Raw genomic sequence first — 14,950 nt, forward strand, 5'->3', positions numbered from 1 at the left:
GCAGTCTAGAGAAGGAGCGGGGTCTCCTGACTTCTAGGTTGCATTTATGAATATTAGTAAGTCTTCATAAAGCACAGTGATTCATCCATTCCTCATTTAGTCCTGAAAACAACCCTATTAAGTATTATTTTCCCCACTTTACAGATGAAGAGATTAGAGAGAGTTCAGAGAGTTTACATGACTTGACCAAGAACACACTCTGTGTCTATTAATGCTCCAGAGTTCAGGTTCTGCAATATCACCAAATCTGTCCTAGCATGATTCTTCCTTTGTCAGGCTATAGAGCCTAGGGCTCAAGGGTATGGGCGGGCACAGCAGCCAGGCTGCTACCTGAAGAAACCTGGGCAGCCTACTTAATCTCTCTGAGCCTCAGTTTCCTCTTCTTTAAAAAAGAAAAGGTCTGTTGAGGTGGAAACTAGAATGGATTTATTGATGGTAAAGTTGAGCCCTGGAATAAAGGCCCAAGAGTAAAAAGACTAAATAGGCTTTGGGGAGTATGAGACAGAAATCAATGACACCCTAATGCCCACGGGAGGTAACATCTATCTGGAGAGCTAACTCAGCAGGAAAGTAATTTGTTGTCCCTAGGCTTTTGCATTGGCTGGTTTTCCTTACTCGAACCCTCAACTCTCTGATACCCACAGGGAAAACTCACCTCCTTCAAGTCTTTGCTAAAATATCACCATTCAATGGAGCCTACCCTGCCCAAGCTATTTGGAATTGCAACTACCCTCCAATCACCCAGTCTAGATCCCATTTCCTTCTACTCACCACCTCCTAACCATATGCGGTTTTACACAAGATCATTTACCTTTTTTATTATGTTATTTATTTATTTATTTTTAAAAGAGGAAAGATTTTTATTTGCTTTCACTGCTTACCATTTGCTATAATTTTTTTTCAAGTCCCTACCACATACTCCATTATAGTCACTGTCCATCAGCATAGTAAGATTATTATTTATTATCTGTCTCTCTTCAACTATAAGAGAATAGGAGGTTTGGGTCTGTTTTCTTCATTTATGTTCCCTAATTCTCCCAAGCACCTAGAACAGAGCCTATGTATAGTAAGAATTTCTTTCTGTCCATGGACTCTACACCACAGGCCTATCCAAATATTACCAGGTATAGTGAAGGGGTTACATTTAGGTTATTGTCAACTCAAAAAAAGTCACCATGACAGTAGAGTGGACAGTGCAGACCACTATCTCCAAATCCCTTACCTCAGAATTTTCACTTTCGGAATTTGCCACCAATCCCTACAATGCCCACCACCAATAACAGGTTTCCTTCTTCAGTCTGAAGCAGTTATTGCTAATAAATGATCACTGATAAACTATGCCCACTCAAGAAGCAAACTTTACTGAAAGGAGCCTTAGAAAGACCAAAAGATAAAATTAAAGAAAAACAAATGGTCATCTTGCTCTAAATTACTACCATCACACCATCAAAGTAATACTAGTGAGGAGGAAGAGGAGGAGGAGAAAGCAAAGGGCAGAGGGAGAGAAAAAAAAATGCAAAAAGAAAGAAAGGGAGGGAAAGAAAGGAGAGGGAGGCAAAAGTGTTGTCTTCTGTAATTCCCACTCATCCAACACCAAATGCAATGGTGTCTTTTTCCCTACATATATGTATTACAGTACCAATATTACACATAGCAGTAATAGTAGTATAACTTCATTCGGGTTCCGGACCTGATTCCAATGTGTGTAAGTATGTGGGAGGGCGTCTTCCTACACATACTTACACCAAGCAAGGCCAGCAGGATGTTGGAGAACTCAACTCAATTCTGATGCTGTCTGCCCAGAGACAGCACCAGATTCCCAGGTTAAGGGCTCCGACCTACAAGACTGCCCTCCACCCCCAACCCCAGACGCCGGTCACAAGCCCCAGGCAGTTCCGTGTGCTTCTGACCTACCCGCTACAGATTGGATGTTCCCACGACCTCCCCCTTGATTAATTTGCTAGAGCTGTTCACAGAACTCAGGAAAACTATTTACCAGTTTAATAAAAGATACCTTAAAGGATACAAGTTAACAGCCAGATGAAGAGAGACATAGGGCAAGGTCCCAAATAAACGAGCTTCTATCCTCGTGGAGCCTTGGGGGCCTGACTCGGTGGCATATGAAGGCGTTCTGGTACCCCGAGCATAGAAGCTCTCCCCAACAGAGAAGCAGGATCCAACTGAGCAGAGCAGAGAGAAAGTAAAGAGCCCTTCCTCGGGAGTTTTTCTGAGTGCTTTATTGCACAGTTTGATTGACTAAATTATTGGCCACTGACTGATTCAGCCTCCAGCCCCTGCCCTTGGGTGGGGGGTCTAAAAGTCTCTCATTAACATGACAAAGCACCCATTTCACCTTTAAGACTGCAGTGTTCTCAGGAACTGTGAATGAAAATCAGATATACCTGGGAAATACATATCTGGTCAAATGGATGACCAAATACGTATTTCTTATAATTCATTATATCACATCTTCCTTCTAGGACTGATGTGAGGATGAAATGAAATAAGGCATGTAAAGTTCTCAGTATGAGACCCAACATTCAGAACAAGCAAAAAGGGGAAATCAATATTTGTCCATCCACACCACAGGCTGCAAACCTGGGCTCCTAACAGTGGGTGACGCTGCCTCTCCCCACAGCTGCCCAGTCAGCGACCGACTGCTCGGGGATCTGCGGGCCAACGGGGCTTCTCTGCCGGTGACTCTGGCCTTCAACCTGTTCGGCTTTTTGACCAGCGATACGCTCTACCTGCACGGCCGAGTGACCCAGTGCGACAGGCAGGCGTCCCGCCCGTGCCAGCCGGTGAGCGGGCAGCCCGTAGGGTTCCGGGCAGTCGCGGCAGCCTTCGTTGCAGCTGCTGGGTAGGCCGCAGAAGAGCCAGACCTCTAGCAAGGCCGTTGCCGTCACCCTGGGGGCGGGACTAAGGAGGGCCCTGGAGGGCAGCGGTGCTGAGGATTGGCCTATCTGGCCGGGGCGGGTTAAGGGGCGGGGCTTATGGGTGGTCGGGGCCTGAGTTAGGGTGTTAGTGAACACAACTGGGGCTACTTGGGTTCTCCAGCAAAGGCCCACCCTGGCTGGGGCGGGGAGGGGCCTCGCTCCCCTTACGTTCATGTTCCCCCCGCAGACCTGTAGTCAAAAGCGTCCACCTGGAGGGAATAGGGCCTCGGAGATGCCATCGCGGCAAGACCTGGAGAGCTGTGCCGCTGTAATTATGTAACTAAGATGAAGTTAATTTCCTCATTTTCCTTGATTAAGTTGGGGTGGGACATACCTGGCCAACTCTATCCTTTTCATGTCATGTCAGGTAGTAGTTCTGATTTAAATTATAAAATCTGCAAGAAGTCTTTTTTTTATTAAGGTATCATTGATATACACTCATATGAAGGTTTCACATGAAAAACAATGTGGTTACTACATTCACCCATATTATCAAGTTGCGCCCATACCCCATTGAAGTCACTGTCCATCAGTGTAGTAGGATGCCACAGAGTCACTACTTGTCTTCTCTGTGCTACACTGTCTTCCCCATGACCCCTACCACATCATGTGTACTAATCATAATACCCCTCAATCCCCTTCTCCCTCCCTCCCCACCCACCCTTCCCCTTTGGTAACCGCTAGTCCCTTCTTGGAGTCTGTGAGTCTGCAGCAAGTCTTTTTGAAATAATAAAGTAACTGAAGATTTAAGAATATCTCATACCTAAAAATTACAAATACTCTCTGAAAGTAACACCGTATGTCTTTGTCAAAATAGAAATGGGTAGGAATAAACCTAACGAAGGAAGTGAAAGACCTATACTTTGAAAACTATAAGACACTCGTGAAAGAAAGAAGATACCAGTAAATGGAAACACATCCCATGCTCATGGATAGGAAGAATTAATATTGTTAAAATGGCCATCCTGCCTGAAAGCAATCTACAGATTCAATACAATTCCTATTAGAATACCAACAGCATTCTTCAATGAACTAGAGCAAATCATTCTAAAATTCATATGGAACCACAAAAGACCCCGAATAGCCAAAGCAATCCTGAGAAGGAAGAATAAAGCAGGGGGGATTACACTCCCCACTTCAAGCTCTACTACAAAGCCACAGTAATCAAAACAATTTGGTACTGGCACAAGAACAGAACAATAGACCAATGGAACAGACTAGAGAGCCCAGACATAAACCCAACCATATGTGTTCAATTAATATATGATAAAGGAGTCATGGATATACAATGGGGAAATGACAGCCTCTTCAACAACTGGTGTTGGCAAAACTGGGCAGCTACATGCAAGAGAATGAAACTGGATTATTGTTTAACCCCATACACAAAAGTAAACACAAAATGGATCAAAGACCTGAATGTAAGTCATGAAACCATAAAACTCTTAGATGATAACATAGGCAAAAATCTCCTGAATATAATAAACACGAGCAACTTCTTCCTGAACGCATCTCCTTGAGCAAGGGAAACAAAAGCAAAAATGAACACATGGAAGTCCATCAAACTAAAACCTTTTGTACGGCAAAGGACACCATCAACAAAACAAAACGGCATACTACAGTATGGGAGAATATATTTGTAAATGACATATCTGACAAGGGGTTAACATCCAAAATATATAAAGAACTCACACGACTCAACACCCAAAAAGCAAATAACCCAATTAAAAAATGAGCAGAGGATATGAACAGACACTTCTCCAAAGAAGAAATTCAGATGGCCAACAGGCACATGAAAAGATGCTCCACATCACTAATCATCAGGGAAATGCAAATTAAAACCACAATGAGGTATCACCTCACACCAGTTAGGATGGCCAGCATCGAAAAGACTAAGAACAACAAATGCTGGTGAGGATGCGGAGAAAAGGGAACCCTCCTACACTGCTGGTGGGAATGTAAATTAGTTCAACCGTTGTGGAAAGCAATATGGAGGTTCCTCAAAAAACTAAAAATAGAAATACCATTTGACCCAGGAATCCCACTCCTTGGAATTTACCCAAAGAATACAAGCTCTCAGATTCAAAAAGACATATGCACCCCTATGTTTATTGCAACACTTTTTACAATAGTCAAGATTTGAAAGCAACCTAAGTGTCCATCAGTAGATGAATGAATAAAGAAGTGGTACGTATGCACAATGGAATACTATTCAGCCATAAGAAAGAAACAAATCATACCATATGCAACAACATGGATGGAGCTAGACAGTATTATGCTCAGTAAAATAAACCAGGCGGAGAAAGACAAGTGCCTCATTTGTGGAGTATGACAACAGAGCAAAAACTGAAAGAACAAAACAGCAGCAGACTCACAGAATCTAAGAAGGGACTAGTGGTTACCAAAGGGGAGAGGTGTGGGAGGGTGGGTGGGGAGGGAGGGAGAAGGGGATTGAGGGATATTATGTTTAGTACACATGGTGTGAGGGGGTCATGGGGAAAACAGTGTAGCACAGAGAAGGCAAATAGTAAATCTGTGGCATTTTACTACACTGATGGACAGTTGACTGCAATGGGGTATGGGTGGGGACTTGACAATATGGGTCAATGTAGTAACCACATTGCTTTTTCACGTGAAACCTTCATAAGAGTGTATATCAATAGTACCTTAATAAAAAATTATAATAAATAAATAAATAAACCAAATGACATGCAGAAATCCTCAAAAAATATATATATGTATACATAAGTAGGAGTCAGATAGACACTGAGAAGGGACTAGGGGTTACCAAGGGGGTGGGTAGCGGGAGAGGGTGAAGGGGATAAAGGGGCACAATAATTCGCAATCAAAATATAAGGTGTTCATGGGGACGGTAGTACAGCATGGAGAATATAGTCAATGATTCTGTAACATCTTACTATGTTGATAGTAACTGCACTAGAGGGGGTGAGAATTTAATAATATGGGTAACTGTTGAACCACTGTGTTGTATATTTGAAATCAACATAAGATTATATATCAATGGTACTTTAATAAAAGTATATATATATAAATGGAGTCATTCACTTTTAAAAATTAGTAGTATGATAATGGAGTTACTTTTAAAATATAGATTATCCGTTAGAGAAAACAGTACAAATGTACTGTTTACCATTTGTAAATTTTAATCTCAGCACTTTCACTGTTTCCAGTCAGGTTTCTCTTACATTCTCTGCATCTGCTCTTCAAATCCTCCCCATTCTTCTCAGTCCTCTACACAACCCTGTTCCTGCCTCCTCTCAGATGCTTTTCACAGAAGTAATAGAAGCCATCAAGTGGATGTGTCCACCACCTACAGACTACTTCCTACGAGTACACAAATGTATTCATTTAGACACCTATCCTTTCCATTTATATTTTAACAAAGGCTTCTGGCCTTAATTTCAGAGAATACCCTCTAAATTCATCTATCATATCACACCCAGATTCACTATCCTTAAATCTATATTATGCCTTCTATGTTCGTTCTTTAAAATGTTACAGAACAGGGCATGGAACTTTGGAGCACATCCTGAGTCCTTCCTCTAGAGTGAGTTTGATCCAGTAATTAACTCTGTCCGGTTCTTCAAAGTTAAGAAATCACACTTTTTAATGCCTTTCCCTCCCAAGATGTTTCCAGATACCTAGAATTTCACTATCCTTTGGCTAATGGCTTTGTTTCTCCTTTTAAACAATTTCCCTGTCTGATTATTAAGTATTGTATATATTAATGCAAATGAGCTTAGTTTCTTTTCTTGCGGACTGAGTGAGTAGAAGGCAAGGATATATCCGTTACATTTTAATCTGAGTCCTGGTCATGGACTGACCACTGATTCTAACCCAGCCCAAGCCCTGACCCTGACAAGCCAGTGACCCAGGCCACTAACTCCTGGTCATAACCTGACCCGTTACAGGTAGGAGTACAGCTAATGTGGTGGGGAATGGGAGGAAAGTGCAGCAGGTTGGGTGGGATTCCCAAATGATTTGCCCTGGCCGGAAACTTCTGGATCCACATAGGCCCCGCCAGCCACTCCAGGCCTGGGTGAGCTGGGCTCCACCCACAGGTGAGACCCGGCGTGGTGCTGAGGTTACAAGAGGAGGCGGCGTCATGCGCAGGGAGAACCGGCCGAAAGCGGCGCCGAGTGACGTACAGGGGCGGAACACCCAGCGGCCCGGCTCCTGATTGGCTGCAGGCGAGCAGAAAGCGGCGGGGGCGGGGCTGCGCGCGCTCTGAGGCGCGCGGTCAGGCGGGTGTATAACGGTCATTAGCCTGCGGAGGGATTGAACCGCCGCCCTTGGCCGACGTGGTGCCCCCAGCCGGTGTCCCTGAATGAGGGATTTCGCTGCCCGCTTTCAGGCCCACGTAAGTCCTCCTCCCCTCGGGGGCTCCGGTCGGACTGACAGACCCTGCCACACCTTGGGAAACCCCGGCGGAGCCTCAGACGCTCGGGACCTACCTCGGGGTACGGGGGTTGGGGTGGGGGTGGGAGGCGAGGGAGCGCGGGGCGCATGCGCAGAGCGACTAGGCCGTCCCCCTTGGTCTCTCAAGCCTGTGCTTCCTAAAATAAAGCCACGCATACGCCCCGTCGTGGCTCTGTAGCCTCCCCGTCTTCGTTGCCTTGCTTTTTCCTCCGTCTTTCACTACCCAGCAGTTGCTTTACCCTCGTAAACAGTAGGCCTTGTGCCAGTCGCCAAGGGGACGGCGAGAAGCATGTTCCTTGCCTTCATGGAGCACACAGTCCGTGAAGAGTGGACGTTAAGCCGGTGATTACCAGGTAGCCCTCGGTAGTGTCGGTTGGAGAATACAAAGACATAGGAAGGCGCTGGTGTAGTGTGGGGGGCAGGGAGCCCTCCTTGAGGAAGTGAGGTTTGAGGTGAGATTTGAGGAATGAAAGTTTTGGTACAGAGAGCACTTACGAAGGCACTAGGCTAATGTTTGTGAGCCCGCACGATTTTTGTACCCCACGGAATATTTGACAATGTCCGGAGACATTTTCGATCATCACAACTCGGGGACTGTTTCTAGCATGTCGTGGATAGAAGTCAGGGATGCTGTCAAACAGCCTATAGTGTGCAGGACAGCCCCCCATTGCAAGGACTTACCTGACGTAAACCGTCAGGAGTGCCGAGATGGAGGAGACCTTCACTAGACCAGGAGAGGCTAGTGCTTTGGATGAGCCATAAGCTTAGTGGGTTAAAGCTAATTTGTCAAATAGAGGTTGTTGGGCACTTACTTCATTGCAATAAACCAGGAGGTTCAGAACAGTTTCTTATACCAGTATTTTTCCAACACATGGCACAGCCAGGCAAATAGTGGGCACTGAGAAAACTTTCGTTGATGAATTGAATACTGTGTGCTAAGTATTTAGTAATGGTGATACAAGGATAAATTAGGCAACCATGGCTCATTACTTGCCCATTAGGCTTTTAGGCTTTGTCTGATTTGGTAGTGGTCTAGTGGTAGTGTATGTCACAGGACTTGTTCTTTGTAAAGGCAGTTTCTCAGCAAGGATGTAGCATCTTCTTTAGGTCTGTTTTAATGAATGATCAGGGCCATGAAAATAGCATGATGGTGTGAGATTCTTACTGTGTCTGTGTCAGCTGTCCGTGTATCCCTTCAGATCCTCTCCTGTCTTGATGTGGTTCTGTCAACAGCTACCAAGTGCGGTGTTCCATACTGAGATTATAATTCAAGGGGAGAAATACTTATTATAACAGTCAAAATCTAATTCTTGATGAGCAGTTTGGGAAATAGAACCTGGGTAGTGACCAAGAGCAAAGTGAAGAAATTATATGAGCTCCTAACAGCTTTGGGGCTTGCAGCTCTGGCTTCATCTGAGGCAGAAACTCCAGTTTGTGGTGTCTTAGTAATTTCCTTTATTCTTCGTCCCAGACAGAAAGACTACCGACTAGACTATAGCATTTCAGCACAGTCCTGGCTTTGAAGCCTCTTCCAGGCTATATGATCTTCACCTCTCTAAACCTTTATTTTCTCATCCATAAAATGAGAATATTAGTAACTGCCCTAGATTTGATGTGTGCATTAAACATGAGACACAATACCTATAGAGAATTTAGCACAGTGCTTGAATGGTAGTAAGTACTGAAAACATGTTAAGTTTGTTGGATGAACAAATGTTTCTGTAGTTTAAAGGGCATTGAAGATATAAACTAATGTTGGGTGGTTTTTTTCTGTCTGCTTCCACTCCTGCCTTTCTTGGCTGTATAATTGATTATTTGTGGTATTTCTTGTACATTCATTTCTTCACTTTTATCTCAGGAAATCTTTATCTCCTTCAAACGGCTCTAAAAACTTCCACCAGTAGCCCATCTACTTTTGAACTTCATAGGAAACAAAATCAGGAATTATTTATTCTGTAGTGTTTTACTCCCTGTCAGAGTTCTTTTTAAAAGTTGAGATAATATTCACATACCATAAAATTCAATTTTATATGTGTACAATGCAGTGGTTTTAGTATATTCACAAGGTTGTATAGCCATTGCCACTATCTAATCTCAGAACATTTTGATCTTGGAAGAGAACACCTATCGATCAGCAGTCACTCCTCATTCCCTCACTCAGCATGCCCTCCTCAGAGTCTTTGCCAACCACTAATTTATCAGATTTGCCAATTCTCCCAGATTTGTGCATTTCATATACATGGAATCATACAATATGTGGCCTTTTGTGTTTGGCTTCTTTCACTTAGCGTAATGTTTTCAGTGTTCATGTTGTAGCATGTATAGTACTTCATTCCTTTTTACTGCTGAAAAATACTCCATTGTATGGATAGACTACATTTTATTTATCGATTCATCAGTTGATGGACATTTGAGTTCTTTCAACTTTTTGGCTATTGTAAATAATGCTGCTGTGAACAGTCATGTACAAGATTTTGTGTGAACATATGTTTTTATTTCCCTTGAATATATACCTAGGAGTGGAACTGCTGAGTCATAGAGTAACTCTTTATGTTTAACTGAGATTTCTTTTGTCATCTGAATTTGGAATGGTCTCAGAATCCAGTGGGCCTACTTTATAGTATATTTTTATACTTTGTTTTTATTTTTCATTTTATTATACTTTATTAAAAAGGGGGTGAAGAAAAGGATTTTGATATTGACATGTAATATCATTAGTTGGTAGGTTATCTAATCCTTCTGTGTCACCATTAACACACTGAATGATACTAGCCATAGTATAAATTGAAGCTTTTATTGCTATACAAATCTTACCTAGTATGTGAAGACCTGGGTTTTCAGCGGATGGCACCCTTTCTGTTGTAGATGCTGTGAATTAGTGAGGGTTTTGGTTGTTACTAAGAAAAAACTATAGAGGTCAGTAAAATGCATCAGAGAAATAGGACCATGTATCCTTTGTTTTCCCTGCAAAGTTGAATTTCATCTCTAATTGTATTCTCTTAACAGTTTGTCCCAAACTCTTGGGGCTCTTAAAATTCAGAGTTTCTAAATTCATACCTTATTTTCCAGGAACCATATACTATGCTACTTTTTATGACATAAACTGCCAAGTAATAATAAAAACATTACTTAAGCACTTAGTATGTGTCAGACACTGTTGTAAGTTAATTCTAAATTAATTAGCATGAATTAGGTCCTGTATATCCACATTTTTATGTTAAGGAACTGAGGCACAGAGATATTAAGAAATTTGCCCAAGGTTTCACAGCTAACAAACTGCTAAGTCAGGCTTCAAACCCAGGCTGTCTGTCTGATCAAGTGCATACTCTTGAGCCACTTCCTGGTACTACCTCTCAGTGCTGTGCAAATGTAAGATATTATTATTATTTGCTGCTATTAGTTAAGCTTAATTAAAGCTTTTTATTTACACATATAGTCATCAGACTTCAGGTGAATTCTCAGAACCTACTACCAGAGTAAATATAAATGTTTTAAGGAATGGAGAAATAGAAAACCTCATGTTCTCAGCTGAGGATTGGGGTTCTGCTTATGACTAAGAATTTTGTCCATCTTTGTTCATCATATGACTAACTTTCTTTACTGGAGGAATTGGACAATTTGTTTTATGTTTATCATAATTGAAGCTATAATACTTCACTGTTGGTTTGGTTATTGGGTTCTTTCAGCACCCTACCCTCCCATCCTATCCCCAACTAAGAAGATCCATGGCAAAATTTATTAGAAGTAATATTATTTTAAATTTTGCAACAATTGGAAGAGTTCTAAGAGGACCATATAGGATTGGCATTGGGAATCACTGTTTGGTTCCAGGTTTTCTCTCCTTGCTTTAGGAAAAGAAGTAGGATGGAGTATTGGGAGTTGCTTTGCCTTAAAAAATATCTTCAGGAGTAAAACATGTGGAAGAATACTTGAATACTCTGACAAGTATTTGACAGTTTCAGTTGAACAGGGACAAGTTACAGGGGATTAAAAGAAAATAGAGAGATCTCACTGGTTATTCCTTCCTTCTACAGTTGGCTCAGATAACTGTGTTGATGGCCATGCAGGAGAAATACCCAAGGGAGAGGATCTCTCATGCCACTTCACCAGGTGAGTAGTCAAAATTTTCTAGGTTAAATTCTGACCTTTGCTCTGTTATTTCATAACAGTTTCCTTTAAAGGAAATACTGAGCAAACAAGTTGAAGTGCTGGTACTAAGAGACCAAAAATAACATGGGGCTTCATTGAATAGAGGAACAGATCTCTCTGAGAGAACAACTTAATTTCTGGTGCCACATGGCTTCCAACAAGGCCACATGATTGATTGGAAGGGGAGAACACATAAAGGATTGGAACAGACTGACTTTGGAACACAGTTCCATTTGAAATCAGAAAAACACAGCATAAATTACTGTGTTCTGTGTTGTCTTTGTAGTCCAATGGGTGTGTGAGTCATCTGCTAGCCCACAAAGATGGGGATTCTTGGATGCCAACAGTTTCAGTTGTGTTGTCACTACAGACTCAGGAATTTATCTCTAGAATGGATTGATAAGATTTTGAAAGCTCAGTAGATATAGTAAGTGGATATATTAAACATGTATAAATATATACATGTACTCAATCGACAATGTAGATAAGGTATATTCAAATAGCATTTTAGAAAAGTAACTTTTTAATTCTGGGGTATTTATGAAGAGTGGTACATTTTATTCAACTAAGGATATGTTTTATTTAATTTTAAAATTCCACAGTTCCTTACAGCAGTTAGTAGATATTTGTTATACTCTGCTAGGCACATTGCCTAGAGTAGGCACTTTGAAAACAATTTCCTGAATCAATTCGGTATTCATTCAGCAAATATTTATTGAACATCTGCTCTGTGTCAGGCACTGTCATAGGGCTAGATTGTACAATTTCTTACAACAATTATGTGTATAATGCAAGTTTTTGGAATGTAGCAATTCCTAGCAAAGCTCACTGCTTTTCTGATAGCTTTGTCTTCAGTAGTCTCTCATTTCATTAGTAATGGTCTTAATATTTGATAAGGATGTTGCTGATAGGCCATGTGAAGTAACAAAAAAAATTTCATCTTTCAAACTAAAATTTTGAAAAAAAGCATAAGCCTCTATAAGTATACCAAAACATATTTTTGTATATTTTAGCAAATATCTCTTTAGAATTGATGTATGGAATTGGTGGATAGAAAAGTGGTAGTGGTGAAGAATAGAAGATTAGTAGTAGTAGCAGAAGTGATTTCCAATAAGGATCCAGGAACATGGTAATAGAGGTCCTCAGTCAATTTTCACTATTTCAAAAGGTCTAGCAAATTATACATTGACTAGAGTGGTAACACCATATGGACTCACCAAAGAAGTCAAATTTCTTTGCCTGTTACAATTATCCTTAGTATAGTAGCACTGGCTAATCTTAGGCTGATCAGAAGCACTGATTAAAGCTGTGTTTTCTATTAAAGATTATTACAGATTAGTGCACTCATACAGATTCTTTCAGATCAGGAAGTCCTCTGTGACTCAAAGAATAAAAGGAGTCCTTGGGGAATGTTAGATTGCCTTCAATAGAAAGCAGAAGGAAGGGTAGCAAAAAAAGGGAGAAAAAGTAGAAGAAAGTATGTTAACAAGATGGGAGAAGCACTTAATTTGGAAGAAGGGAATAAGGTGATTTGTGTTCAAATGTTTGCTTCCCACTAGATCAGAGAGTCTAAAACCGTATTTTCTGATTTCAACTCAAACTCTTACACTGGAAATGGATAAGTATCCACTGTTACCTTTTTGTTTGTTTGTTTGTTTACATGGATCATCGAAGATTTAGGAAAATTATAGTGATTTTTTAAAAATAAGGTGAATTGAAGTCTTTGCTAGTATGTTTGTAAATCAAGTATTTATTGAACTCTTCCTATCTACCAGTCCTTAATGAGCAAGCTAGCAAAGTCACAGAAGTCTCATCAATCTTACTTTGTCTTATACACTCAAAAATTTTAGTGGTTGCTTTGCTTTGCCCTCAAAGTCTTAAACTCTTCAGAGTGACTTTCAAGACTCACTTTGATCTGGAGTCACTGCCCATACAAGTACCCTGCTTCAGTCAAGCAATTGTTTTCAACAGGGGCCTGGACTACCTGTTACCCTGGGAGGCATTTAGAAATGTATGGGTATTTTCATATTTCATAGTGATGATGGGATGGGTTGAGGGCTGCTACTAGCATTTAGTAGATGGCCAGCAGAGATGCTGAACCATCCTGCAATATGTAGACACACATTGAATAATTGTCATGCCTGGAATGCCAAAAGCATCTATTGAGAGACCCTGTAAGAAGGAAGAATGTGGGTGTTGGAATCAGAACAACCTGGGTTCAAATCTCAGCTCTGTCTTTTCTAAAATAGGGGTAATAATCTTGTCAGTAAATTAGTAGATGAGATCATGTTGGTAAAGTGCAGTGGCTTCTAGGTTTCAAAAAGTGGTAATTGCTATTAAATATTACTGTTTTCTGTCCCAGTACTCTGGATTCTTGGTGGGTCTTATTTCTGTCTTTGAACATTCTCACCTTTTATGCTATTTCTATTTAAAATTAACTAACTCAGTAGCAGAAATAGGCACAGAAGGGGTGGGGTGCTGCTATTCTCATAGGTTTAAGTGATTTTTTTTTTAAGTCTTTTCGCGGTACATCAGCTGGTTTACACTGAATGTGGGAAACGCCACTTCTTTCAGGTTCCAGTGTGATTCAGAAGGGAAGTTCCATGGGAACTGAATGGCAGACTCCAGTTATCTCAGAGGCCTTTCGGAGCCGCTTCAGCCGCTGTTCAAGTGTAGCTGACAGTGGAGACACAGCCATTGGCACATCGTGCTCAGACATTGCGGAGGGTAAGTAGATTAATGATTCAGTTATCGATATGTATTGTCATTTTCAGATTGTGTTCCACATCTGTTGTCTTTTCCAGAAAATTCATAGGTCAGTCCACTCAGTCAAGGAGTCTGATTCCTCTTACCTCCCTGCTTCTCACAGCTGGTCCCTTCTTCTCAGTTTCTACTGTTTGTCTTATCTGAGACAACTTTCTAACAAGTTTTTGGCCTCAAGTCTTTCCTGTTGTTGCTAGATGAATCTTTCTAAAAGCTTGATTTCATAGTTTCCCTTTCCTGCACATCCTTGATTGTTTCCATTATGTAGAATAGAGGCCTTGGTTATTCTGTGATCTGGCCCTATCCCACCCATTCAAATACATTTCTTACTGTTACCAGGTGTGTTGTCTATGCTGTGAAAGTACAGAACCCTTTTTTTTTTATGCCTGAGCACTTCGATTCTTTAATCTGGGCCCATTTGTGCAGTTCCCACCTTCTCTTGCCCCTCCCAGCCATACTTATCTTATTTTTCACTGGTGAAGTAAGTGTCTGACAAGACTTTTCCCATCTCTTGCACCCATTACTGATCTTACTCTTTGCAGTCTTGTGTCTTTATTGTTTCTGCCACTTGTTTTTTTGCACTTAATAACTTGCAGGCAGTACTTTAAGAGTATTTTGTTTTTTCATTTAGGGGACGAATTTCTAGAAGATGTAGGATGCAATAA

At 41.3% G+C, this 14,950-nt stretch overlaps 1 protein-coding gene across 5 annotated transcripts in view; it reads left to right on the forward strand.

Annotated features, from left to right (window-relative positions):
* The first annotated feature begins 7,187 nt into the window (after positions 1–7,187).
* Positions 7,188–14,950, forward strand: part of CEP85 (centrosomal protein 85) — a 28,861-nt gene continuing 21,098 nt past the window's right edge. For 2 of the 5 annotated variants that reach the window (XM_036914837.2, XM_036914843.2), the window contains exons 1-3: positions 7,188–7,314; positions 11,408–11,483; positions 14,097–14,249. In XM_036914837.2, the coding sequence (XP_036770732.1) occupies positions 7,282–7,314; positions 11,408–11,483; positions 14,097–14,249 (262 nt within the window). In that variant the 5' untranslated portion in view covers positions 7,188–7,281. Of the gene's footprint in view, positions 7,315–7,533; positions 7,826–11,407; positions 11,484–14,096; positions 14,250–14,950 lie in introns of those variants that run through there. The other 3 variants (XM_036914839.2, XM_036914841.2, XM_036914840.2) reach the window with 3 other exon arrangements.

This window comes from Manis pentadactyla, chromosome 4, assembly GCF_030020395.1.
Source record: "Manis pentadactyla isolate mManPen7 chromosome 4, mManPen7.hap1, whole genome shotgun sequence".
NCBI classification, from domain to species: Eukaryota; Metazoa; Chordata; class Mammalia; order Pholidota; family Manidae; genus Manis; species Manis pentadactyla.